This window comes from Ornithorhynchus anatinus, chromosome 5 (assembly GCF_004115215.2).
Source record: "Ornithorhynchus anatinus isolate Pmale09 chromosome 5, mOrnAna1.pri.v4, whole genome shotgun sequence".
Taxonomy (NCBI): Eukaryota; Metazoa; Chordata; class Mammalia; order Monotremata; family Ornithorhynchidae; genus Ornithorhynchus; species Ornithorhynchus anatinus.
The window spans coordinates 16,782,120-16,809,220 of NC_041732.1; the positions used below are offsets into that span (position 1 = coordinate 16,782,120).

The 27,101-nt window shown below is 49.8% G+C and overlaps 1 protein-coding gene across 1 annotated transcript in view; it reads left to right on the forward strand.

Moving 5' to 3' along the window:
• IL16 (interleukin 16) overlaps positions 1 to 27,101 on the forward strand; it is an 83,268-nt gene that overhangs the window by 32,461 nt on the left and 23,706 nt on the right. The window contains exons 6-14 of the mRNA XM_039912283.1: positions 868 to 986; positions 1,925 to 2,035; positions 6,483 to 6,597; positions 7,718 to 7,791; positions 8,260 to 8,476; positions 11,382 to 11,499; positions 15,486 to 15,618; positions 17,198 to 17,297; positions 22,525 to 22,976. Coding sequence (XP_039768217.1) covers positions 868 to 986; positions 1,925 to 2,035; positions 6,483 to 6,597; positions 7,718 to 7,791; positions 8,260 to 8,476; positions 11,382 to 11,499; positions 15,486 to 15,618; positions 17,198 to 17,297; positions 22,525 to 22,976 — 1,439 coding nt within the window. The remainder of the gene's footprint in view (positions 1 to 867; positions 987 to 1,924; positions 2,036 to 6,482; positions 6,598 to 7,717; positions 7,792 to 8,259; positions 8,477 to 11,381; positions 11,500 to 15,485; positions 15,619 to 17,197; positions 17,298 to 22,524; positions 22,977 to 27,101) is intronic.

Sequence of the window (27,101 nt, forward strand, 5' to 3'; positions counted from 1 at the left end):
TCAAAAGGTCAAGGGTTCTAATCTCAGCTCCACCACTTGTCTGCTGTGTGGCCTTGAGCAAGTCACTTCACTTCTCTGTGCCTCAGTAACCTCATCTGTAAAATGGAGATTAAGACTGTAAGTCCCTGTGTCCAACCTGACTTGCTTGTAATAATAATAATAATAACTGTAGTATTTGTAAAGCTTTTACTTTGTACCAGGCACTGTACTGAGCACTGAGGTGTATACAAGCCAATCACATTGGATTGGACACGGTCCCTATCCCACAAAGGGCTCACAGTCTCATTTCCCATTTTTCAAATGAGGTAACTGAGACACAGAGAAGTGGATGACTTTCCCAAGGTCACACAGCAGACAAGTGGCAGAGATGGAATTAGAACCCGCCACCTTCAGACTCCCAGGCCTGTGCTCTATCCACTGTGCCATGCTGCTTCTCAGCACTTAATACAGTGCCTGGCACATAGTAAGTGCTTAACAAATACCACAGTTATCATTATCATTATCCTCCCCACCTTGACCCCTCCCTGCAATATTCCTGGCGGCTTCATCAGTCCCAACTGCCTCTGGGTTGGTGCTTATCTACATGGCTAGTGTTGTTGTTTTTTTCCCTTTGGTACTGGTTAAGTGCTTGCTATGTGTAAATTCTTTATGGGCAGGGAACATGTCTGCTAATTCTGCTGTGCTCTCCTAAGCGCACTTAGTACAAAGTAAGTGCTCAATAAATACTGCAGATCGACTGATTCATTGACAAATAACATTAAAAAGCCGAAAAAATAATATGACGGACAAGTTCGGCTTGCTCTGCTATCGAGCAGTCCAAGGAAGAGTCGTCTTGTTCATGAGCATCTCTCTAATTTACTCATTTAGGCTTCGACTCCTGCTGGATCGGAGAGCATGGTGACCCCGAGGCACGGCCCCTGAGCCCTGGCTGTGGACGGCCCAGGAAGGCCTGGTCCCAGCAGTTCGACTGCTCAGGAGAGACTCAGGTGAGCAACTGCCAGGGCTGATTTGAAGCTGTGACCCCTGGCCCCTGGGGATGACTGACTACTATGACCTCTGGCCCCCAGAACTGACTGGATGCAATGACCCTTGACCCTCAGGACCAATTGGGAGCTATGACCTCAGGTCCCCAGGGCTGACTGGAAGCTGTGACCCTTGGCCTCCAGGTCCGGCTGGGTGCTATGACCCCTGGCCCCCAGGACTGGCTGGAATCTGTGATGCTTGACCCCCAGGACCTACTGGAAACTGTGACTCCTGGCCCCCAGGACTGACTGGAAGCTATGACCCCTGGCCCCCAGGACTGACTGGGAACTGTGACGCCTGACCCCCAGGGCTGGCTGGAAGCTGTGACCCCTAGACCCCAGGACTGACTGGGAGCTATTGTCTGTTGGATTTGAGAAAGGAGGGCGTTCCAGGACAGAGAGAGGATGTGAGCCAGAGGTCAGCGGCAAGATAGAAGAGATCAAGGCACACTGAGAAGTTGGCATTAGAGCAACAAAGTGTGCGGGCTGGGTTTTAGTAGGAGAGCCACAAGGAGAGTGACCACATGAGATTGGTTTCACATGAGGGCCTGGGTGCCTGGAACTCCAGGCTCCCAGAATGTTTGGGCAAGCCGGGGGAGTGGCCTAGTCTGATGGGGGTCCCACATGGTGGTGGCCCTGGGCTTCCATCGAGTCAAGAAGCCTGTGGCCACGCCCACCAGAGTCCAGCCTGGGGTCTCCCAGACCGGAGCTCACGGGCCTTGGTCAGCCCAGAGGCTAGGCCACAGGGGAGCAGGGTTTCCTCAACTGGTGGCCATCATGATGGCTACCAAGGTTGCCATCTGGGATGGGGCCCCCGAGGCCGGGCCCAACCCGAATTGCCCTCCCTCCCGACCCCCGGGTCTGCCCAAATGTTCTGGGAGCCGGGGGTCTGCCGCCTGCAGGTTACCTCCAGACCCTCCGTCTCCCCAAGCTTGGCCCAGCTCCTGCCGTCTCGGAGCAGTTCCCAGGCCTCCGTCATCAACAACATCGTCCTGATGAAAGGTCGAGCCAAGGTGAGAGCCCCTTCCAGCACCTGACCTGCAGAGCCCACCCCCTGTCTTGCATCAGTCAGTCAATTGTATTTATTGAGAACTTACCGTGTGCAGAGCCCTGTGTAAGTACTTGGAAGAGGACAATATAAGAGTTGGTAGACACATTCCCTGCTGCTGGTGGGGTTTTTATCATTTCTCCATCACCCCCACTCTCAACCCTCTCCTCTACTTTCCCATCCTTCCCAGTAGTATCTTCAGAGGAGATCTCCTCCTTCCTCGCAAGTGCCACCCTTTCCACCTGTGTTTCGGACCCCATTCCTGCTCATCTTATAAAAAACTATAGACCCTTCCCTCCTCCCCTCCTTAACTTCCATCTTTAACCACTCATTCTCCAAAGCCTTCTTCTCCTCTGCCTTCAAACATGCCCATGTCTCCCCCATCCTAAAAAAAACCCTCTCTTGACCCCAGTGCCCCTTCCAGTTATCGTCCTATCTCCTGTCTACTCTTCCTTTCCAAACTCCTAGAACGAGTCGTCTATACCCGATGCCTTGAATTCTTCAACTCCAACTCTCTTGGATCCCCTCCAATCTGGCTTCCATCCCCTCCACTCCACCGAAACTGCCCTCTCAAAGGTCACCAGTGACCTCCTTCTTGCCAAATCCAATGGCTCCTACTCTATCTTAATCCTCCTTGACCTCTCAGAGGCCTTCGATACTGTCGACCATCCCCTTCTCCTCAACACATTATCCAACCTTGGCTTCATGGACTCTGTCCTCTCCTGGTTATCCTCTTATCTCTCTGGCTGTTTCATTCTCAGTCCCCTTCTTGGGCTCCCCCTCCCCCTCCCATCCCTTTCTTTTAAGGGTTGGTTCCTCAAGGGTCAGTTCTTGTCCCTCTTTTGTTCTCCATCTATACTCACTCCCTTGGTGAACTCATTCGCTCTCATGGCTTCAACTATCATCTCTACTCAGATGACTCCCAAATCTACATCTCCTCCCCTGTTCTCTCTCCCTCCCTTCAGGCTCATATCTCCTGCCTTCAGGACATCTCCACCAGGATGTCCTCCTGCCACCTAAAACTCAGCACGTCCAAAACTGAGCTCCTTAACCTCCCTCCCGAACCCTGTCCTCTCCCTGACTTCCCCATCACTGTGGATGGCACTACCATCCTTTCTGTCTCACAGGCCCGCAACCTTGGAGTCATCCTTGACTCTGCTCTCTCATTCACCCCACACATCCAATCCATCACCAAAACCCTCTGGTCTCACCTTCACAACATCTCCAAGATCTGCCCTTTCCTCTCCATCCAAACTGCTGCCTTTCTGGTACTATCTCTCATAATATCCCGACTGGATTATTGTATCAGTCTCCTCTCTGATCTTCATGTCTCTCCCCGCTTCAGTCTATTCTTCATTCTGCTACCTGGATTATCTTTCTACAGAAACGTTTTGGGCATGTCACCCTGCTCCTCAAAAACCTCCAGTGGTTGCCTATCAACCTTTGCATGAAGCAAAAACTTCTCAGTCTTGGCTTCACTCTTGCCCCCTCCTACTTCACCTCCCTTCTCTCCTTCTTCAGCCCAACCTGTACACTCCGCTCCCCTGCTTCTCACCTCCTCACTGTGCCTCGTTCTCACCTGTCCCACCATCGACCCCTGGCCCACGTCCCACTGCTGACCTGGAATGCCATCCCTTCTCACGTCCTCCAAACTAACTCTCTTCCCCTCTTCAAAGCCCTCCTGAGAGCTCACCTCCTCCAGGAGGTCTTCCCAAACTGAGCCCTCCCTTTTCCTCTGCCCCTCCTCCTCTCCCCATTCCCCCACTCCCTCCCTCCACTCTACCCCCTTCCTCCCCAGCATTTGTGCATATTTGTATATATTATTCATTACTCCATTTTATTAATGGTGTATACAGCTATGATTCTATTTATCTATTTTGATGGTATTGATGCCTATTTGTTTAGTTTTGCTGTCTGTCTCCCCCTTTTAGACTGTGAGCCCATTGTTGGGCAGAGATTGTCTCTATCTGTTGCCAAAATGTACCTTCCAAGTGCTTAGTACAGTGCTCTGCACACAGTAAGTGCTCAGTAAATACGATTGAATGAATGAATGATTGTATTTATTGAGCACTTACTGTGTGCAAAGCACTGTACTAAGCACTTGGGAGAGTACAATAGAACAATCAACAGACACATTCCCTGCCCTCAGTGAGCTTATAGGCTAGAGAGGGAGGCAGAGATGGTCCCATCTCCCACCTGTCTCCCTTCATGTCACCTCCACAGAGACCTCCCCTCTCTCCTCCTTCCCCAACAGGGCCTGTTCCATCCCTGTTCCCCTCCTCATGTTTGTTTGATTTTTGTTTTATGGTACTTGTTAAGCACTTACTATATGCCAGGCCTTGTACTAAGCTCTGGGGTGAATACGAGCAAATCAGGTTAGACATTGTCCCTGTCCCACATGGAGCTCAGAGTTTCAATCCCCATTTTACAGATGAGGTAACTGGGGCCCAGAGAAGTGAAGTGACTTGCCCAAAGTCACACAGCAAACAAATGGTGGAGATGGGATTAGAACCCATAACCTCTGACTCTATCCACTACGCCACTTATGCCCCACCCCTAAATGCACATAGATGCACCACAAGCCTTATTGAAAGCACCAAGCAGTCTTCCCTGACTAAACCCTCATTTTCTCTTCTTCAACTCCCTTCTGCATCGTCCTTACATTTGAATTTACACCCTTTATTCACCCCTCCCTCAACCCTCCAGCACTCACTTTCACATCTGTAATTTATTGATATTACTGCCTGTCTCCCCCGCTAGACTATAAGCTCATTGTGGACAGGTAACATGTCTACCAACTCTGTTCTATTGTACACTTGCAAGTGCTTAGTACAGTGCTCTGCACACAGTAAGAGCTCAATAAATACTTTTAACTGATTTATGCCCTCATTCATATCCACATGCAAATTTTCTCACATTTGCATACACACAGACACACACTCATATTTGCCTATATTGACACACAATCACTCTCAGCATGGCTTAGTGGCTACAGTCCGGACCTGGGAGTCAGAAGCACCTGGGTTCTAATCCCTGCTCCACCACTTGTCTGCTGGGTGACTTTGGGCAAGGTCACTTTACTTCTCTGGGCCTCAGTTCCCTCACATGAAAAATGGGGATTAAGACTGAGCCACATGTGGGACAGGGACTGTGTCCAACCCGATTTGCTTGTATCTACCCCAGCATTTAGTACAGTGTCTGGCACATAGTAAGCACTTAACAGTTACCACAGTTATTTGCATACACACAGGCACACACTCATATTTGCCTACATTGACACACAATCGCGCTCAATCGCCCTCAGTCGATAAATCAATCAGTAGTATTTATTGAGTGCTTCCTATATGGAGAGTACTGTTCTAACCTTGACCCTCAAACACACACACACACACACACACAAACACACACACACACTCTCTCTCTCTCGCTCTCTCACATAGGCTCATTTCCATCCTTTCTCCCAGTCGTAGTACCCTATCCCCTGCAGATCTGTGACCTGGAAAGGGATTTCCAGTTTAAAATTCGACCTTTACAGCCATCCAGATAAGCCAAATCTCCAGTGAGTGAGTGTTGAACTCCAGTCACCACACACACACACACACACACACACACACACACATATCCCTCCCATTCTGTGGCGAGGCAGAAGCACCCAAGGTATTGCCGCTTCACCGAAACGTTGAGGTTGAAGAAGAAGAAGGAGGGGGGTGAGTCTCTGGTACTAGGCGAGGAGGTAGTAGAATAGAAGAGGGGTGGAGTGGTGTTGCGGTCCACCCCCCTAACTATGACCACAGCCTCCTCTCTCCCCTCAGAAATGGGGTTCAGCACCTTGGGGGCCCAGGCCAGCATTCATGGTCCATTGATGTCTCCCCCTCTACCCAGGGCTAGATGTGTCCGTGATTGTCTCCCCTCTCCCCAGAGCTGGAGGTAATGGTGGTATTTGTTAAGCGCTTACTATGTGCAGAGCACTGTTCTAAGCGCTGGGGTAGACACAGGGGAATCAGGTTGTCCCACGTGGGGCTCACAGTCTTCATCCCCATTTTACAGATGAGGTAACTGAGGCCCAGAGAAGTTAAGTGACTTGCCCACAGTCACACAGCTGACAAGTGGCAGAGCCGGGATTCAAACCCATGACCTCTGACTCCAAAGCCTGTGCTCTTTCCACTGAGCCACGCTGCTTCTCCTAACTCCAGTTGAACTCCAGTCACCACACACACACACACACACACACACACACACACATATCCCTCCCATTCTGTGGCGAGGCAGAAGCACCCAAGGTATTGCCGCTTCACCGAAAAGTTGAGGTTGAAGAAGAAGAAGGAGGGGGGTGAGTCTCTGGAGTTGGAGGTCTATAAATGACTCCCCTCTCTCCAGAGCTGGGGATCCATCTTGGTTGTCTCTCTCCTCAGGGCCTGGGCTTCAGCATCGTGGGGGGCCAGGACAGCATGTATGGGCCCATCGGCATCTACGTAAAGACGGTGTTCCCTGGAGGGGCAGCAGCTGCTGACGGCCGGCTCCAAGAAGGTGAGGTCTCCTCCGCTTGCCAGGGCCAGACAGACCATTCAGCCCAAGAGACATCCCCATCCTGTTCACCCCTCTGACCCTCCCCTACCCTCCTGCTCCTTGTCCCAGCATCTACCCGCTGGCGCCCTCCCCCCATCCACCACCGCCACCACCTTGATGGCGAACTGGTCAATGGACCGTGGCCAGGCTGGCAATGGAAGTGAGGGGCTCTGATGGGGCCACTGCTGGTCCACCTGGCTTCACCTGGGTCCACCACCATCTCGATCTCACTTATCTCGCCGTCCACCCCTCGCCCGTGTCCTGCCTCTGTCCTGGAACGCCCTCCCTCCTCAAATCCAACAGACAGTTCCTCTCCTCCCCACCCACCCCCGTTCAAAGCTTTACTGAAGGCACATCTCCTCCTAGAGGCCTTCCCTTATTAAGCCCCCTGGCTTTCTTCTTCTCCCACTCCTTTTTGCTTCACCCTGACTTGCTCCCTTTGTTCTTCCCCCTCCCAGCCCCACAGCACTTTCGTCCATATCTATCATGTAATTATTCATTTTAATATCTGTCTCCCCTCCTCTAGACTGTGGACAGGGAATATGTCTGTTTATTGTTGTATTGTACTGTCCCAAGTGCTTAGTACAGTGCCCTGCATACAGTAAGGGCTCAATAAATATGATTGAGTGAATGAATTATGGGCAGGAAATGTGACTGCTAATTCTCTTGGATTGTAGTCTCAAAAGCACTTAAAGCAGTAAGTGCTCAATAAATATCACAGATTGATTGACTTTGCTTATGGGATTTTCTGCTTTTGCATTTGCCTCTCTCTCTGAAGCTATCTTTCTCAGCTTCAAAGGAATATTCATTCATTCATTCAGTTGAACATATTGAGCACTTACTGTGTGCAGAGCACTGTACTAAGCATTTGGGAAAGTCCAATAGAACAATATACAGACACATTCCCTGCCCACAAAGAGCTTACAGGCCCCACCCCAGGCTCTGTTTGAACTTGTGCCGATGTGAGCCCCGTCCCATGCCACACTGGCCAAGGTGACTGACCCCCTGGAGGTCAGCTGGGTCCAAATGACCAGAGGAGGGCTGACCTCCCTCTCTGGCTTCTGTGCCTTTGTCTGAGCAGGAGATGAGGTCCTGGAGCTGAATGGAGAGTCCATGTTTGGGCTGACACACCAGGATGCCCTACAGAAGTTCAAGGTGACCCCAAAGGCCAGCCTGTCCGAGACCCCCATGGGCCCCTCATAGTCCAGCCTCCTCGGTATCCCCATACCCCCACCATGACCCCACCCATGGCCCAACCCACCCGAGAGCACAATGGGCCCCCTATCCCAAACCATGGCCGAGCCCGCCTGCGACCCCCATGGTTCCCCTTGATCCAAATGATGACCCAGGCTGCCCAGGACCCCCAAAGCCCCCTTCACCTATCTCAAACCATGGCCCAGCTTGCCCAAGATCTCCATAAGCCCCCTATAACCCAGCCTACCCAAAACCACCGTGGACCCCCATGCCCCAAACCGTGGCCCAGCCCACCCAGGACCCCTGCGGACCACCCCCATAACCCAGCTGGCCTGAGACTCCTACAGCCTCAGGGCCCCCGCTGACAGGGCCATGCTTTTTCTCTCCATGTCTCTGAGTCTTCATGTCTCCCTGTCTCCACCTGTTCAGCAAGCCAAGAAAGGCCTCCTGACACTCACTGTGCGCACCAGCCTGGGGGCACCCCTCTCTACATCCCATTGGTCCTCCCCGCCCCTGTGTCACTCTCTCAGTTCCGGAACCAGTCTCCCCGAGGAAACCGGCCCTTTCTGTCCAGAGACCGGACCCTCTCCGGTCCACCCGGCCAAGCCCAATGACCGGATCGTCGTGGAGGTGTCTCTCAACAAAGGTGTGGACTGCTGAGTCTGGGATAATAATAATAATAATGATTGTGGTATTTGTTAAGTGCTTATGAGGTGCCTGGCACTGTACTAAGCACTAGGGTGTATACAAGCAAATCGAGTTGGACACAGCCCCTGTCCCATGTGAGGCTCATAGTCTCAATCCCCACTGGACAGAGGAGGGAACTGAGACACAGAGAAGTCAAGTGACTTGCCCAAGATCACACAATTAGATAAGTGGTGAAGCCGGGATTAGAACCCCTGACCTTCTGACTCCCAGCCCCATGCTCTCTCCACTAGGCCATGCTGCTTCTCTACCAGATACCCTGGACCCACCTTCCCTTAACCCCTATCCCCTCCTCGAGCCACAGGATCAGGGCCATCATGGCAGAGGTGGGGTAAGAATATCAATTCATCGATCAATAGTATTTATTCATTCAATTGTATTTATTGAGCATTAATTGTGTGCAGAATACTGTATTAAGTGCTGGGGAGAGCACACTATAACAATAAAATGACACATTCCCTACCTCTGAGTGCTTACTATATGCAGGGCATTGTAATAAGTGCTTGGGAGAGGGTGATACAACAGAATTAACAGACGTGTTCCTTGCCCAGAGTGAGCTTACAGTCTAGAGGGGAAGACAGACATTAATAAGAATGAAGAAGTAATTTATAATATATAATTTAAAGATATGTACAACATGCTAAGATAGTTACACAAGTACATATGAATAGGTAATCAATCTGTCCAAGACTTATTAATGGCTCTCCTGCCCCTCTGAGGAAAGGTCAGTTGTACTCACTGAGCACTTTTTTATAGTATTTGTTGTGTGCTTACTCTGTGCAAAGGACTGTAGTAAGTACTAGGATAAATATTAATAATAGCTGTAGTTAGCTGTTAAGCACTTACTAAGCACTATATATGCCAAGCACTGTACTAAGCACCAGGGTAGATACAAGATAATCAGGTCCCACGTGGGCTCACCATCTAAGAAGGAGGGAGAACGGGAATTGAATTCTCATTTTGCAGATGAGGGAACTGAAGCACATAGATATTAAATTACTTGCCCAGGGTCACACAGCAGATATCCATTCATTCAATCATATTTATTGAGTGCTAACTGAGTACAAAGCACTGTACTAAGCACTTGGGTAGTACAGTTCAGCAGCAAATAGAGACAATCCCTGTCACAATCGGTTCACAGTCTAGAAGGGAGGAGACAGACATCAAAACAAGTAAACAGGCATCAGTAGCATCATTTTAAATAAATAGAATTATAGATATATCCACATCTTTAATAAAAATGAATATAATTATAAATATGCATATACATACACAAGTGCTGTTGGGGAGGGTGATAGAGCAAAGGGAGAGAGTCAGGGCGATGGGGAGGGGAGAGAGAACAGAGGAAAATGGGCCTTAGTCTTGTGAGCAATGGGGAGGGGAGAGAGAGCAGAGGAAAATGGGGCTTAGTCTTGTGATGGTGTCACGATTAGAATCCATGTCTTCTGACTCCCAGGCCTGGTCTTTTTCCACTAGGCCATGCTGCTTATCAAGTTGGACATGATCTATGTCCCATATGGGGTTTACAGTCTTAATCCCCATTTTACAGATGAGGGAACTGAGGCAGAGAGAAGTGAAGTGAACTTGCCCAAGGTCACACAGCAGACAGGTGCAGAGCAGGATTAGAACCCAGGTCCTCCTGACTCCCAGGTCTGTGCTCTATCCACTAGGCCATGCTGCTTCTCAGTAGGCCATGTTGCTTACTGTGTGCAGAGCACTTTGCTCTCTCAGAAGGGAGCGAGGGCTTGGGGGGTAGGAGGCTGGGTGTGAAGAGAAAGAGGGCAGGGAAGTGTCAGTCAATGCCAGTCTGTGTTTATTGAGCACTTACTATATGCAGACCACTGTACTAAGCACTTGGTAGAGGACAATATGGCAAAAAACAGACACAATCCCTGTCCGCGAGTTTACAGTCTAGAGGGGGACACAGAGATAAATATAAATAAATTACAGTTACGTACACAAGTGCTGTGGAGCTGGGAGAGGGGGATGAATAAAGAGAGCAATTCAGGGTGAGGCAGAAGGGAATGGGAGAAGAGGAGAGAAGAGCTAAACCAGGATAGGCCTCTTGAAGGAAATGTGCCTTCAATAAGGCTTTGAAGCGGTGAAAGTCACTGTGGGTTGGGTTGTGTGTCGGGTATGAGGTGTGAGTGTGTTCCAGGGCAGAGGTGGGATGGGGGAGAGAGTTCGGCAGCGAGATAGATGGGTTCGAGGAATAGTGAGAAGGTTAGCACCAGAGGAGCGATGTCTGCGGGCTGGGTTGTCGTAGGAGAGCTGTGAAGTGAGGGACAAGATCTGAAACCCTTGTGCCTAAGCTCCTGGTTCTTCAGACTTGGATTGCCAGGCCGTCTCCTATCTAGTCTGGGGGTGCCGTGCCCTGAGAAGACTCCGACAGACTCCCAGATTGGCTGGAGAGTGTTTGCTTCCCTCCATTCATTCATTCATTCATTCAATAGTATTTATTGAACGCTTACTATGTGCAGAGTACTGTACTAAGCACTTGGAATGTACAAATCGGCAACAGATAGAGATAGTTCCTGCCCATTGACAGGTTTACAGTCACCAGGCCCAGGCCCCACCGAAAGCTCCCCTGGCTCACCTTCGACAGACAGAAATCATCCTGGGGGAGATCAAAACCTCTGGAAAAATCATTCGATCAATGGCATCTATTCATTTATTCATTCCATTGTACTTATTGAGCACTTACTGTGTGCAAAGCACTGTACTAAGCACTTGCTGTGTGCAAAACACTGTACTATGTTTTTACCATGTGCATCGTTCTAAGCTTGGGGTAGATGGAAGTTAATCAGGTTGGATGCACTGACCTTGGGTCTCCCTTTTTTCCGCAGAGGCTGGAGTGGGCTTAGGGATCGGTTTGTGCAGTATTCCTCACCTCCAGGGAATTTCTGGGATCTTCATTCACACCCTGTCCCCTGGCTCCGTGGCCCACATGGATGGGAGACTCAGGTGGGAGCTTAGTTTTGTTTATTTGTTAAAAAAATTTATTTTTTAAAGGTATCTGTTAAACTCTTAATAGGTGTCAAATACTGTTCTAAGCGCTGGGGCTGATGCAAGTCAATTCGGTTGGGCACGGTCCCTATCCTGCAAGGGGCTCAAAGTCTTATTAGGAGGGAGAACAGGAGAACTGAGGCCCAGAGAAGTTAGGAGACTTGCCCAAGTTCACACAGCAGATGTGTGGCAGAGACAGGGTTGGAAACCAGGTTTTCTGACTCCCAGGCCTGTGCTCTTTCCACTGGGCCAGGTTTTTTGTCTTACTGTAAGCCTCATGTGGGATAGGAACTATGTCCAACTTGGGGACCTTGTATCTACCCCAGTGCTTAGAACAGTGCTTGACACATAGTAAGTGCTTAACAAATACCAAAAATGGTTGGCAGCCACATGAGCCCTCCTCTGTGGCCTACTGCTCCTCTTCCTCCTTCTCTTCCTTCCTGCTTCATCCCAGGGATCTGCCGCTAGGAGCTCCTTTTTTATGGCATTTGTTAAGTGCTTACTATGTACCAGGCAGTGTACTAAGCACTGGGGTGGATACAAGCTAGTCAGGTTGGACCCAGTTCACTTCCTCCATGGGGCTTACAATCTTACTCCCCATTTTCCAGATGAGGTAACCGAGGCCCAGAGAAGTGACTTACCCAAGATCACACAGCAGGCAAGTGGCAGAGCTGGAATTAGAACCCAGGTCCTTCCAATTCCCAGGCCCAGGCTCTATCTACTAGGCCATGTTGCTTTGCGGGGAGGTGAAGGAGGAGCCCACAAGCACGGGCTTGGGACTCAGAGAATGTGGATTCTAATTCGGGCCACTTATCTGCTGTGGGACCTTGGGCAAGCCACTTCACTGCTCTGTGCCTCGTTTACCTCATCTAGAAAATGGGGATTAAGACTGTGAGCCCCATGGAGGAAGTGGACTGGATCCAACCTGAATACATCTTTATTTCAATTGTACATTCATTTGTTGGTTCTGGTTCCTCTATTTGTAGTAATGATGATGACAATAATTACGGTACTTGTTAGGCGCTTACTATGTGCCAAGCACTGTTCTAAGTGCTGAGATAGATACAAGCTAATTAGGGTGGACATAGTCCCTATCCCACACGAGGCTCACAGTCTAATAGGAGGGAGGAGGACTGAATCACGATTTTCCAGATAAGGTCACTGAGGCCCAGAGAAGTGAAGTGACTTGCCTGAGGTCATACAGCAGACACACGGCAGAGCTGGGATTAGAACACTGATGCATACTTTTATATCTGTCTCCCCAACTGGGGTGTCATACGAACTCCTGTCGGGGGCACCTTCCTACCTGATGATGGATGTGCTTACTATGTGTCAAGGACTGTTCTAAGCACTGGGGTACATACAAGTTTATCAGGTTGAACACAGTCGCTGTCCTGCATGGGGCTCACAATCTTAATCCCCATTTTACAGATGAGGTCACTGAGGCCCAGAGAAGTGAAGTGACTTGCCCAATGTCTCACAGCAGACAGTGGCGGAGCGGGAATTAGAACCCAGATCCTTCTGACTCCCAGGCCTGTGCTCTGTCCACTAGTCCATGCTGCTTCCTATCTACCTTCCTACCTCCTTCCCTCTGCCCCTCCATCGACCCACAAAAGGCCACCCCAAATAAATGGACTCAAGATCTTGACCCCACTGAGAACCTATGTGTGTTTGTGATGTCCCCTGGGGGAAGAGTTGGGGGGAAGGGGCGAGCTGGATGCTGATTTTGAGGACCTCCCATGTTGGCACTGAGTCAAGCCTTCACACCCCAGTCAGTGAACATGAGAAAGACGGTTCCTCCAACGCTGCAGGAAGGTAATTAGTGGGGGCTGGGAGGCTAAGCACCCTACAGAGCCCTGTGCTGAGCAGTGGGTGCTCAGCAGAGCAATGTTCTGGACACCTACGGTGTGCAAGCCACTCTTCTGGGCATCTACTGTGGGCAGAGAACTGACTTAGAACCCAGATCTTTCTGAATCCCAGTCCTGTGTTCTGTCTTCTAATTCCTATTTTGCCACTTGTCTCCTGTGTGAACTTGGGCAAGTCACTTCATTTCTCTGGGTCTCAGTGACCTCATCTATAAAATGGAGGTTAAGACTGTGAACCCCATGTAGGACAGGTCTGTGTCCACTCTAATTAGCTGGTAGATACCCAGTGCTTGACACATAAGTGCTTAACAAATAGCTTAATCGTTGTTATAATTACTATTATTAGAACTGCTCTGAAACCTACTGTGTGCAGAGCACTGTACTGAGCATCTACTAGGTACCAACTGTAGGTAGAGCACCCACTATGTTGCAGAGCACTGCCCTAGGAACCTATTCTATGCACAGCACTGTACTGAGCACCTATTATGCACAGAGAACTATACTGAGCTCTTGCTGTGTGCAAAGTACTACACAGATTAGCTGTGAGTAGAATCTGCGTAATACTATCAATTAATTCATCAGTGGTATTTACTGAGTGCTTACTATGTGCAGAACACTGTACTAAGTGGGTGAGAGCGGACAATACAGCAGAATTAGCAGGCACATTCTCTGCCCACATTGACCTTACAATCTGGAGGACTAATAACAACAATAATGTTGGTATTTGTTAAGCGCTTTTTATATGCCAAGCACTGTTCTAAGCATTGGGGTAGATACAGGGTAATCAGGATGTCCCACTTGAGGCTCACAGTCTTAATCCCCATTTTACAGATGAGGTAACTGAGGCATCGAGAAGTGAAGTGACTTGCCCAAAGTCACACAGCTGACAGGTGGAGGAGCTGGGATTAAAACCCATGACCCCTGACTCCTAAACCCGAGCTCTTTCCACTGAGCCACACTGCTTCTCTATTACTAATGCCACTAAGAATACCTGTGACATTTAAGTGCTTACTATGTGCCAAGCCCTGTACTGAACAAAACAGCTGAAAGAGCATGGGTCTGGGAAACAAAGAATCTGGGTTCTAATCTCAGCTTTTTCATTTTGCTGCTGTGTGACCTTGGGTAAATCACTTAACTTTTCTGTGCCTCAGTGTCTTCATTTGTGAAATGGGGATTAAGTACCCGCCCTACCTCCCTGTAGACCATGAGCCCCATGAGGGACAAGGATGATGTCTAACCTGATTTCCTTCTACCCACCTCAGTGAAAACTATGTGCCAAGCACTATATTAAGCACTGAGGTGGGTACAAGGAAATCAGGTTGGACATAGTCCCTGTACCGCATAGTGCTCACAGTCTTAATCCCCATCTTTCAGATGAAGTAACTGAGGCATAGAGAAGTAATGTGACTTGCCCAAAGCCACACAGTGACAAGTGGCAGAGTTGGGATAGGAACCCATGACCTTCTGGCTCCCAGACCTGAGCTCTTTCCACTATGCCATGCTGTTTCTCCTGTGCAGGGTATTGTACTGAGCACCTACTGTGTGCAAGGCAACATAATGAACACTACTCTGTGCAGAACACTATCCTGGTCCAACTGCAGAAAGGATGTTATAGAAGGCACTTGGGAAGGAAATTCGATGTAGAAGACAGTTATATCTCCAAGGACTTTACAAGACTGGAAATTCATTTCTTTCCTTGAGTGGGCTTGGATTTTAAAGAGGAAGAAGAGGAGGAAGAGGAGGAGGAGAGGGGAAGGAGGAGGAGAAGGAGGTGGGCGGGAAGGAAGAGGAAGAAGAGGAGGAGGTGGAGGGGGGTAGGAAGAGGTGGAGAAGGAGGAGGAGGAGGAGGTGGAGGAGGAAGAAGAAGAGGAGGAGGAGAAGGAGGAGGAGAAGGAAGAGGAAACTGGGGGAGGGTGGATGGGTCTCACTTCTCATCTTGGACTTCCCCTTTTCTCCTCACCATCTGCACCCCTAGAACCCAGCACCAACCCGTGGGAGGCAGTAGGGTGGCCTGGGGGTGGATGGTCACGGGAAGACTGATTTCTAACTTGGTGACCTGTGACCTGTGACCTGTTGCAGGTGTGGGGACGAAATCCTGGAGATCAACGAGGCCTCGGTCCACAGCTTGAGTCTGAACCAGGTGCACACCATTCTCCGCCGCTGCCCGCCCGGGGCCGTGCCCGTGATGGTCAGCAGACACCCTGACCCGCAGGTGATGCCCTAGTGGCCCCCTCCCACCGGGGAGAAACAGCAGGCCGACCCAGGAGCCCCTCAGTCTGCCAGAGTTGGGTTAGAAGTGGTTTCCCAAAGGGGAGAAACCCCTCTCCAGTTGCTTCCAATCTGCCTCCACCTACTAATAATGGCTTTCCACCTGCAGGGAGAGGGGTAGGAGGGAGTCCCAGCCCAACGCTGCCTGGAGGGAACCAGTCAGGTTGGCATTTGCCCTCTTCCCTCGTTGGTGGCCTGAGCTCAGCCTGCAGGTAGAGCAGGGAACACAAAGGAGCATCTTCTCCATAGCCTGCCTCTTTCTTTCTTTCCTTCCTTTCCTTCTCTCCTTCCTATCCTTCTTTACTTCCTTTCCTTCTTTTTTCCTTCTTTCTTTCCTTCTTTCTTTCTTCTCTTTCTTCTTCTCCTTCTCCTCTTTCTTCACCTCCTCCTTCTCCTTCTCCTTCTCCTTCTCCTTCTCCTTCTGCTTCTCCTTCTCCTTCTTCATCTCCTTCTCCTCATTCTTCTCCTTCGCACCCCCTTCTTCTGCTTCTTCTGCTTCTGCTTCTTCTGTTTCTGCTTCTTCTGCTTCTGCTTCTTCTGCTTCTGCTGCTTCTTCTGCTGCTGCTTCTTCTGCTTCTTCTTCTTCTTCTTCTTCTTCTTTTTCTGCTTTTGCTTTTGCTTCTGCTTCTTCTGCTTCTGCTTCTTCTTTTGCTTCTATTTCTTCTGCTTCTGCTTCTGCTACTGCTTCTGCTTCTGCTGCTTCTGCTGCTGCTTCTGCTGCTGCATCTGCTGCTGCTTCTGCTGCATCCTTTGCTGTTTCTTCTGCTTCTGCTTCTGCTTCTTCTGCTGCTTCTTCTGCTTCTTCTTCTGCTTCTGCTTCTTCTTCTGCTTCTTCTGCTTCTTCTTCTTCTGCTTCTTCTGCTTCTTCTTCTGCTGCTGCTTCTTCTTCTGCTTCTTCTTCTTCTGCTGCTGCTTCTTCTTCTTCTTCTTCTGCTTCTTCTTCTTCTTCTTCTCCTGCTTCTTCTTCTTCTTCTCTCCCTCCTCCTCCTCCTGCTCCCTGGGTAAATTCATTCATTCATTCAATCATATTTATTAAGCTCTTACTGTGTGCAGAGCACTTTACTAAGCACTTGCAAAAGTACAATACAAAAATAAAAAGCAACATTCCCTGCCCATAACAAGCTTACAAGCAGGGTGTGGTGTGGAGTAAGGGTGGTGTGGGTGTAGAGTGTGCATAATGGGGTTGTGATGTGGGGGCGGTGTGTCTGGGGTCGGAGGCTCGGGGGATGGATAGGGAGTGGGAGGGATGTGATTGTGATGTGTGTTGTGTCCCCTCTAGTCTGTAAGCTCATTGTGGACAGGGAATGTGTTCATTTATTGTCGTATTGTACTCTCCTAAGCTCTTAGTCCAGTGCTCTGCACACAGGAAGCGTTCAATACATACGATCGAATGAATGAAAGTCCTAGGTGCGATGTGCAGGTGGTGTGTGCGCGTGGTGTTCATGTGCCTGAGTGGGGTGGGGGGGATCATGAGCTGCAGAGGGTGTGGAAGGGCAATGGCCCTGGTGTCTGCCATCTTCCAGGTGTCGGAGCAGCAGCTGCAGGAGGCTGTGGCCCAGGCGGCAGGCAGTGGCAGCGGCATTTGCAAATATGGCAACCATAGGAACCAGTGGGGCAGGGAAGGTAGGTCTGCCGCGACAGGCTGCGGGGCAGGGTTTGGGGCAGGGCTCATAGCTTCAATCCCCATTTTACAGATGAGGTAACTGAGGCACAGAGCAGTGAAGTGACTTGCCCAAGGTCACACAGCAGACAGGTGGTGGAGCCGGGTTAAGAACCCAGGTCTTTCAATTCCTGGGCCCAGGCTCTATATACTAGGCCACACTGCTTCTCTACGTAGCTGAGGCATCAACGCCAGTTTTGGTGGCTTCGTTGAGCACTGAAACAGAGTCATCCTTTGGGTGGGCCACTCCTGGGTGATGAAAACCAATTCCAGAGGGACTCTTCCCCATTAGCTTTATAGCACACCACTACCTTGCCCCCTCCTTCCTCAACTCGCTACTTTCCTTCTACAACACAGCCTGCACACTTTGATCCTCTAATGCTAACCTTCTCACTGGGCCTCAGTCTCTCCCATCTCACCACCAACCCCCAGCTCACATCCTGCCTCTGACCTGGGACACCCTCCCTCCTCAAATCTGACAGACAATTACTCTCCCCTTTCAAAGCCTTATTGAAGACACATGTCCAGGAGGCGTTCTCCGTCTAAGCTCTGCTTTTGCTCTTCTCTCACTCCCTTCTGCGTTGCCCTGACTTGCTCCCTCTGCTCTTTCCCTCCTCGCAAGTGCCACCCCCTCCACCTGCGCCTCGGACCCCATTCCCTCTCACCTTCTTAAAACCATCGCCCCTGCACTCCTCCCTTGCTTAACTTCTATTTTTAACCACTCAATCTCCAATGGCTCCTTCCCCTCTGCCTTCAAACATGCCCACGTCTCCCCCATCCTAAAAAAACCCGCTCTTGACCCCACTTCCCCCTCCAGTTATCACCCTATCTCCCTACTACCCTTCCTTTCCAAAATCCTAGAACGAGTCATCTACAATCGATGCTTAGAATTCCTTAACTCCCATTCTCTCCTAGACCCCCTCCGATCTGGCTTCCGTCCCCTCCACTCTACCGAGACTGCTCTCTCTAAGGTCACCCGTGACCTCCTTCTTTCCAAATCCAATGGCTCCTACTCCATTCTAATCCTCCTTGACCTCTCTGCTGCCTTTGACACTGTCGACCATCCCCTCCTCCTCCATACCTTATCTCACCTTGGCTTCACGGACTCTGTCCTCTCCTGGTTCTCCTCTTACCTCTCTGGCCGGTCATTCTCGGTCTTCTTCGCTGGCGCCTCCTCCCCCTCCCATCCTTTAACTGTTGGAGTTCCTCAAGGGTTAGTTCTTGGCCCTCTTCTGTTCTCCATTTACACTCACTCCCTCGGTGAACTCATTTGCTCTCACGGCTTTGACTACCATCTCTACGCAGATGACACGCAGATCTACATCTCCGCCCCTGTCCTCTCACCCTCCCTTCAAGCTCGCATCTCCTCCCGCCTCCGGGATGTCTCCACCTGGATGTCGGCCTGCCACCTAAAACTCAACATGAGCAAGACTGAGCTCCTCATCTTCCCTCCCAAACCCGGTCCTCTCCCAGACTTCCCTATCACCGTGGATGGCACGACCATCCTTCCCGTCTTTCAGGCCCGCGATCTCGGTGTCATCCTTGACTCGTCTCTCTCGTTCACCCCACACATCCTATCCGTTACGCAGACCTGCCGGTTTCACCTTTACAATATCGCCAAGATCCGCCCTTTCCTCTCACCCAAACGGCTACCTTACTGCTACGGGCTCTTGTTATATCCCGGCTAGACTACTGTGTCAGCTTTAATAATAATAATAATAATAATGTTGGTATTTGTTAAGCGCTTACTATGTGCAGAGCACTGTTCTAAGCGCTGGGGTAAACACAGGGGAATCAGGTTGTCCCACGTGGGGCTCACAGTCTTAATCCCCATTTTACAGATGAGGGAAGTGAGGCACAGAGAAGTTAAGTGACTTGCCCACAGTCACACAGCTGACAAGTGGCAGAGCTGGGATTCGAACTCATGAACCCTGACTCCAAAGCCCATGCTCTTTCCACTGTGCCATGCTGCTTCTCATGACCTTTCATGAGCTTTCTCTCTGACCTCCCTTCCTCCTCTCTCGCCCTGCTCCAGTCTATTCTTCACTCTGCTGCCCGGCTCATCTTCCTACAGAAACGATCTGGGCATGTCACTCCCCTTCTTAAACAACTCCAGTGGTTGCCTATCGACCTCCGCTCCAAACAAAAACTCCTCACTCTAGGCTTCAAGGCTCTACATCACCTTGCCCCTTCCTACCTCTCCTCCCTTCTCTCTTTCTACCGCCCACCCCACATGCTCCGCTCTTCTGCCGCCCACCTCCTCACCGTCCCTCGGTCTCGCCTATCCTGCCCTCGACCCCTGGGCCACGTCCTCCCGCGGTCCCGGAACGGCCTCCCTCCTCACCTCCGCCAAACTGATTCTCTTCCCCTCTTCAAAACCCTACTTAAAACTCACCTCCTCCGAGAGGCCTTCCCAGACTGAGCTCCTCTTCTCCCTCTACTCCCTCTACCGCCCCCCCCTTCACCTCTCCGCAGCTTAACCCTCTTTTCCCCCCATCTCCCTCTGCTCCTCCCCCTCTCCCTTCCCCTCCCCTCAGCACTGTACTCGTCCGCTCAACTGTATATATTTTCATTACCCTATTTATTTTGTTAATGAAATGTAGATCGCCTCGATCCTATTTAGTTGCCATTGTTTTTACGAGATGTTCTTCCCCTCGACTCTATTTATTGCCATCGTTCTTGTCTGTCCGTCTCCCCCGATTAGACTGTAAGCCCGTCAAACGGCAGGGACTGTCTCTATCCGTTGCCGACTTGTTCATTCCAAGCGCTTAGTACAGTGCTCTGCACATAGTAAGCGCTCAATAAATACTATTGAATGAACAGACCCACAGTGCTATATATAACTGTAATTTTTTTTTTATCAATGTCTGTCTCCCCGCTTCTAGACTGTAAGCTCGTCCTGGGCAAGGAATGTGTCTGTTTATTGTTCATTCATTCAATTGTATTTATTGAGTGCTTACTGTGTGCAGAGCACTGTGCTAAGTGCTTGGAAGAGTACAATACAACGATCATTTTCGTAAGACACCATGTGTCTGTTTATGGCTGTGTTGTATTCATTCATTCATTCAATCATATTTATTGAGCACTTACTGTGGGCAGAGTACTGTACTAAGTGCTTGGAAAGTACAATTTGGCAACAAATAGAGACAATTCCTACCCAACAACAGGCTCACACTCTAGAAGTACATTTGTACTCTCCCAAGTGCTCTGCATGCAATAAATGCTCAATAAATATGATTGAATGAATGACCAGGATGGAGATCCAAGGTAGGGATCAGGTGGGGACCAGGAGGAGGATCAGGGCAGGATCCAGGGTGGGGATCCAGGGCTTGGATTGAGGATGGCTCCAAGGTTTGGACCAGGAGGGGAATCCAAGAGGAGATCCAGAGTTTGGAACAAGGGAGATTGGATACCCCTCTAGAATGTAAGTTTGTTATGGGCAGGGAAAGTGTCTATTTATTGTTCTATTTACCCTCCCAAGCGCTTAGTACAGTGCTCTGCACACAGTAAGCACTCAATAAATACAGTGAACTGACTGACTGAGAGTGGGATCTAGGGAGGGGGCCATGGTGGTAGTAGAGTACTGAATAAACCAGCAACAGAGCAGCAGCAGCAGCAGCAGAGTGGCCTAGTGGAGAGAGAATGAGCCTGGGAGTCAGAGGACCTGGATTCTAATCCCCATTTCACCACTCCACTCCACTCTGTGCCTCAGTTCCCTCATTTGAAAAATGGGGACTGTGAGTCCCACCCATCCTTGAACCCACCCCAGAGCTTAGAACAATGGTTGGCACATTGTAAGTACTTAACAGATACCCCAATTATTATTGTTATTAGTGTATGGAGGCTTGGCAGTCATTGTCAGAACAGCAGATTGGTTCAGCTTCCTCCCTGTCACTGTGTGTTTGCAGGATCCCAGGCTAATAATAATAATTGTGGTATTTGTTAAGCACTTACTAAGTGCCAGGCACTGTACTAAGCCCTGGAGTAAAGATAAGGTAACTGAGTTGGACTCAGTCTCTGTCCTTTGTGGGACTCACAGTCTTAATCCCCATTTTACAGATGAGGTAACTGAGGCACAGATAAGTGAAGTGTCAGACAAGTGTCAGATTAGAACTCAGGTCCTTCTGACTCCTAGGTCCGGCTCTAGTCACTAGCTCAGAACCTTGGGGCATGGACACCAGAAATGTTAATAATTTTAATAATAATAATTATGGCATATGTTAAGCGCTTACTATGTGCCAAGCACTGTTCTAAGCACTGGGGTAGATACAAGGTAATCAGATTGTCCCAAGTGAGGCTCACAGTCTTATTCCCCATTTTACAGATGATTAATTCACTCATTAATTCATTCAATCATATTTTTTGAGCACTTACTGTGTGCAGAGCACTATACTAAGCCTTTGAAAAGTACAATTGGGCAACAAATAGAGACATCCCTACCCAACAATGAGCTCACAGTCTAGAAGGGGGGAGACAGACAGCAAAACAAAAAAAGTAGACAGGCATCAATAGCATCAATATAAAGAGAATTATAGATATAATAGATATAAATAGAATAATAAGTATGAACATATATACACGTGCTGTGGGGTGGGGGAGGTGTAGAGCAGAGGGAGGGAGTAGGGGTGATGGGGAAGGGAGGAGGAACAGAGGAAAAGGGGGCTCAGTCTGGGAAGGCCTCCTGGAGGAGATGAGCTTTCAGTAGGGGCTTTGAAGGGGGTAAGTGTGCTAGTTCCATGGATGTAAGGAGGGAGGACATTCCAGGCCAGAGGTGGGACATGATCCAGGGGTCGATGGCAGGACAGGTGAGAACGAGACACAGTGGCAGAGGAGCAGAGCGTGCAGGGTGGACTGTAGAAGGAGAGAAGGGAGGCAAGGTAAAGGTGGGCCAAGGTGGGCCATGGTGATGGAGAGCTTTGAAGCCAATAGTGAGAGTTTGTCCTTGATACGAAGGTTGATAGGCAACCACTGGAGATTATTGAGGAGGGGGTTGGCATGCCCAGAGCATTTTTGTAGAAAGATAATCCGGGCAGCAAGTCAAGTGGGGAGAGACAGGTGTTTGGAAGGTCAGAAAGAAGGCTGATGCAGTAATCGAGTTGGGATAGGATGAGCGATTGTACTAATGTGGTAGTGGTTTGGACATAGTAAGTGCTCAATAAGTCCCACTGACTGATTATATTCCCAATGCAGGTGCCAGAAGGTTAGGAAGCAGCTGGCATGGGAGATTCCCGTGGGAACGACAAAATGAGGAGATCACTTCTCCTTTCCACCCAAGATCCCAGAAGACCATGACTCGGTCCCGGAGTGAGGACAGCTACAGTCTTGGGGAGATCTCTGGGGACAGGGCCCCCCTCCGGCCCACGGCTTTGAAGGAGGGTTCCCCCGGGTTAACGGACCCCAGGACCCCGGCTCCTTCCCCTCCCACAACTGTCAGGCAGGAAACCTGCCTCCCACCCACACCGAAAGCCAGGCGAGCATTGGAGATCTTGGTCCGGAAGCCCAGGTCCACCAAGCCCAAGCCACCACCCAGGAAATATTTTAAAGTGGATGCAGCCGATGCAGAGAGGCCGAGACCTCCTAGCGTGGATGGGGAGACCCCCCGGGCTGAAGGAGGGATGCCATCCTCTTCCTCTGAGGGCCAGGTGAGATCTGAGGGCACGACCCCGGCAACACTTATGGAACTTTTAGAAACCCGAGCGAATCTCACGCTTTGGGATTTCTGACATTGGGCTCTCATTCGTTCATTCAATCATATTTATTGAGCACCTACAGTGTGCAGAGCACTGAACTAAGATCTTAGGAGAGTATAGTATACAGACCCATTCCCTGCCCACAACAAGCTTACAGTCTAGAGGGGGAGACAGATATTAATATAAATAAATAAATTACAGATACAGACGTGTGTGAGGGGCTTGGCAGGGCAGGGGGATGAATAAAGTGAGCAATTCAGGATGATGCAGAAGGGAGTGGGAAAAGAGGAAATGAGGGATTGAGGAATTGAGGGATGGGCTCTTGGAGGAGATGGGCCTTCAATAAGGCTTCAAAGCCGAGGAAAGTCATTGTCTATTGAATATGGGGAGGGAGGGTGTTCCAGGCTTTGTCCTTGTCCACGCTGAATGGGTCATTAGGTGTACCTGTCTTGTTCCTCATATTAGAACAGAAGGTTCCTTGCAACAGGTGGGATTTCCCTAAAATCTCCCCTCTCCCTCCATAGTCTTTCCCTCCTCCTGTCCATTTTTCAACTTTCCCATCTTTCCCGGCAGTATCTCTAGAAATCTCTTGCCTTCTCTGTGAGAAGCAGTGTGGCTCAGTGGAAAGAGCTCGGGCTTGGGAGTCAGAGGTCATGGGTTCGAATCCCGGATCTGCCACTTGTCAGCTGTGTGACTGTGGGCAAGACACTTAACTTCTCTGTGCCTCAGTTATCTCATCTGTAAAATGGGGATTAACTGTGAGCCTCATGTGGGACAACCTGATTACTCTATATCTACCCCAGGCCTTAGAACAGTGCTCTGCACATAGTAAGTGCTTAACAAATACCAACATTATTATTATTACTATTATTCTCTCAGAATCCACCCCCTCAACCTGCACATCTGAACCCATCCCTTCGCACCTAATCAAAATACTTGCCTACTCCCTTCTTCCCTCCCTAACTGCCATCTTCAACTGTTTGCTCTCCAATAGCTTCTTCTCCACTGCTTTCAAACATGCCTATGTGTCCCCATCCTAAAATAACCGTCCCTTGACTCCATGGTTCCCTTCAGTTATCACCACATCTCCCGCCTACTCTTCCTTTCCAAACTCCTTAAGTGAATTGTCTACACCCGTTGCATCAAGTTCCACTCCTCCAGTTCTCTCTTTGACCCCCTCCAATCTGGCTTCCGTCCCCTTCACTCCACAGAAACCACCCTCTTATAGATCACCAATGATCTCCTTCTTGCCAAATCCAAGAGCCTCTACTCTATCCTAATCCTCCTTGACCTCTCAGCTGTCTTCAACATGGCCCCCCACTTCTTCTGGAACTATTACCCAACTTTGGCTTCACTGACACTATCCTGTCCCAGTTCTCCTCCTACCTCTCTGGATGCTTATTCTCAGTTTCTTGCAGGCCCTCCTCTGCTTCCCACCCACTAACTCTGGGGGTCCCTCAAGGTTCAGTTCTGGGTCCCCATCTATTCTTCATCTACACCCACTCCCTTGGAGAACTCATTCACTCCCATTCCTCAACTACCACCCCTGTGTGGATGATTCCCAAATCCCCATCTCCAGCCCTGATCTCTCTCCCTCTCTGCAGTCTTGCATTTCCTCCTGCCTTTAAGACATCTCTACTTGGATGCCCTCCCGTCACCTCAAACGTAACATGTCTAAAACAGAACTCCTAATTCTCCCACTCAAAACCTGTCCTCCCCTTGATTTTCCCATCAACATAGGCGACACCCCCATCTTTCCTGTCTCACAAGCCCATAACCTTGGCATTATCCTTGACTCATCATTCTCATTCAACCCACATATTCAGTTCACCACTAAATCCTGTCAGTCCAACCTTCATGACATTGCTAAAATCTGTCTTTTCCTCTCCATCCAAACTGCTAACACATTAATACAATCACTCATCCTATTCCACCTGGATTACTGCATCAGCCTCCTGGTGGACTGACCAACCTCCTGCCTCTACCTACTCCAGTCCACACTTCACTCTGCTGCCCATATCAATTTTGTACAAAAACTTTCAAGACATTTTTCCCCCCTCCTCAAGAAACTCCAATGGTTGTCCATCAACCTCTGCCTCAAATGAAAACTGCTCACCATTGGCTTTAAAGCACTCAATCACCTTGACCTCTCCTTCCTCACCTGTCTACTCTCCTACTACACCCCAGCCTGCTCACTTCACTCCTCTAATGCTAACCTTCTCACTGTGCCTCAGTCTTGTCTATCTTGCTGCCAACCTCTTGCCCCTGTCCTGCCTCTGGCCTGGAATGCCCTCTCTCTTCATATCCAACAGACAGGTACTCTCTCCCCCTTCAAGGCCTTATTGAAGGCACATCTCCTCCAAGAGGCATTCCATGATGAAGCCCTCTTTTCCTTTTCTTCAACTCCTTTCTGTACCACCCTGACTTGCTCCCTTTATTCATCCCCCCTCCCAGCCCCACAACACTTATGTCTATATCTGTAATTTATTTATTTATATGAATGTCAGTCTCCCTTTCTAGATTGTAGGTTTGTTTGTGGGCAGGGAATGTGTCTGTTTATTGTTGTATTGTACTCTCCCAAGCTCTTAGTACAGTGGTACACACACAGTAAGTGCTTAGCAAATATGATTGATTGAACAGGAGAAAAACAGAAATGGGGAGAGAACTTTGTTCCACTCTGGGCCTCTCTCTCTCTCTCTCTCTCTCTCTCTCTCTCTCTCTCTCTCTCACACACACACACACACACACACAAACACACACACACATACATCCATTGATATTCTTCCTGTAATCATAGAAGCCTCCAAAATCCGCCCCCGCCCATCCCCCATCTGTCCCCCCTCTTCCTCCAAAGATGAATCCATCTAGCCAGCATTTGGGAAATGGTTTGTCAGAAGCAAAGGGTCATGCTTACGATTCATTCATTCATTTATTCATTCAATTGTATTTTCTGAGCACTTACTGTGTGCAGAGCAGTGTACTAGGTGCTTGGGAAAGTACAATACAACAATAAACAGTAACATTCCCTTCCCACAACGAGCTTACAGTCTGGGGGTGGGAGGAGGCAGACCTCAATACAAATAAATAAAATTACAGATATTTATCTAAGTGCTTTGGGGCTGGGAGTGGGGAAGAGCAAAGAGAGCAAGTTAGGGTGACACAGAAGGGAGTGTCAGATGAGGAAAAGTGGGGCTTAGTCTGGGAAGGCTTCTTGGAGGAGATGCTCCACTGGTGGCCCTTGTGCCTCTCTGGTGACTGTTATGAAACCCTGGCAGCTCCTGTGCATCTTTGACTACCCCTGTGAACTTCTGGCGGCCCTTATGCACCCCTGGAGGGAAGTATGGATTGGAGTGGGGAGAGAAGGATTCCCTCTGCCCCAGAAGGATTACCCCCTCCTACTTCCCATGGAGGCCTTGGGAGACTTGTGTCCCTGGGAGGGGGTATGGAGAGGGGCTGGGGGGTTGAGAGCAGTGCTGCTCCCCAGCTGCCTAGCGGAGCAGGCAGGTGGACAGGAAAGGCTGTGGCCCCCACCCCTGGGGACCCTTAGGCATCTCTGGTGAATCCTATAACCCCTTGAGCACATCTGCCAGCCATTGTGAGTCTTTGGAGACACCTGGGCACCCCTGGCAGCCCTTGGGCATCCCTGGCAACCCTGGGTGTCACTGGTGACCCCTGTGCCCCTGCCTGGCAGGCCCTGTCTGTCTTGGTGACCCCTGGGAAAGTCTGGCAGCCTTTGTGTGCCCCTGAAGGCCCTTGTGCACCTCTGGTGACCCCTGTGATGCCCTGTGCACCCCTGGTGACTCCTGTCTGTCCCTGGAGGCCACTGTGCATCTCTGGTGACCCCTGGAAGTCCCTGTTAACTCTTGGTGGCCCCTGGTGGCCTCTGGTGGCCTCTGGTGGCCTCTGTTTATCTCTCGTGACCCCTGTGAACTCCTGGTGGTGTCTGTGAACCCCTGGCAGCACCTGTGTGCTTCTGGAGGCCCCTGCGTGGCCCCTGTTCATTCATTCATTCATTCAACGTATTTATTAAGCACATATTGTGTGCAGAGTGCTTGGGAAAGTACAATACAACAGTAA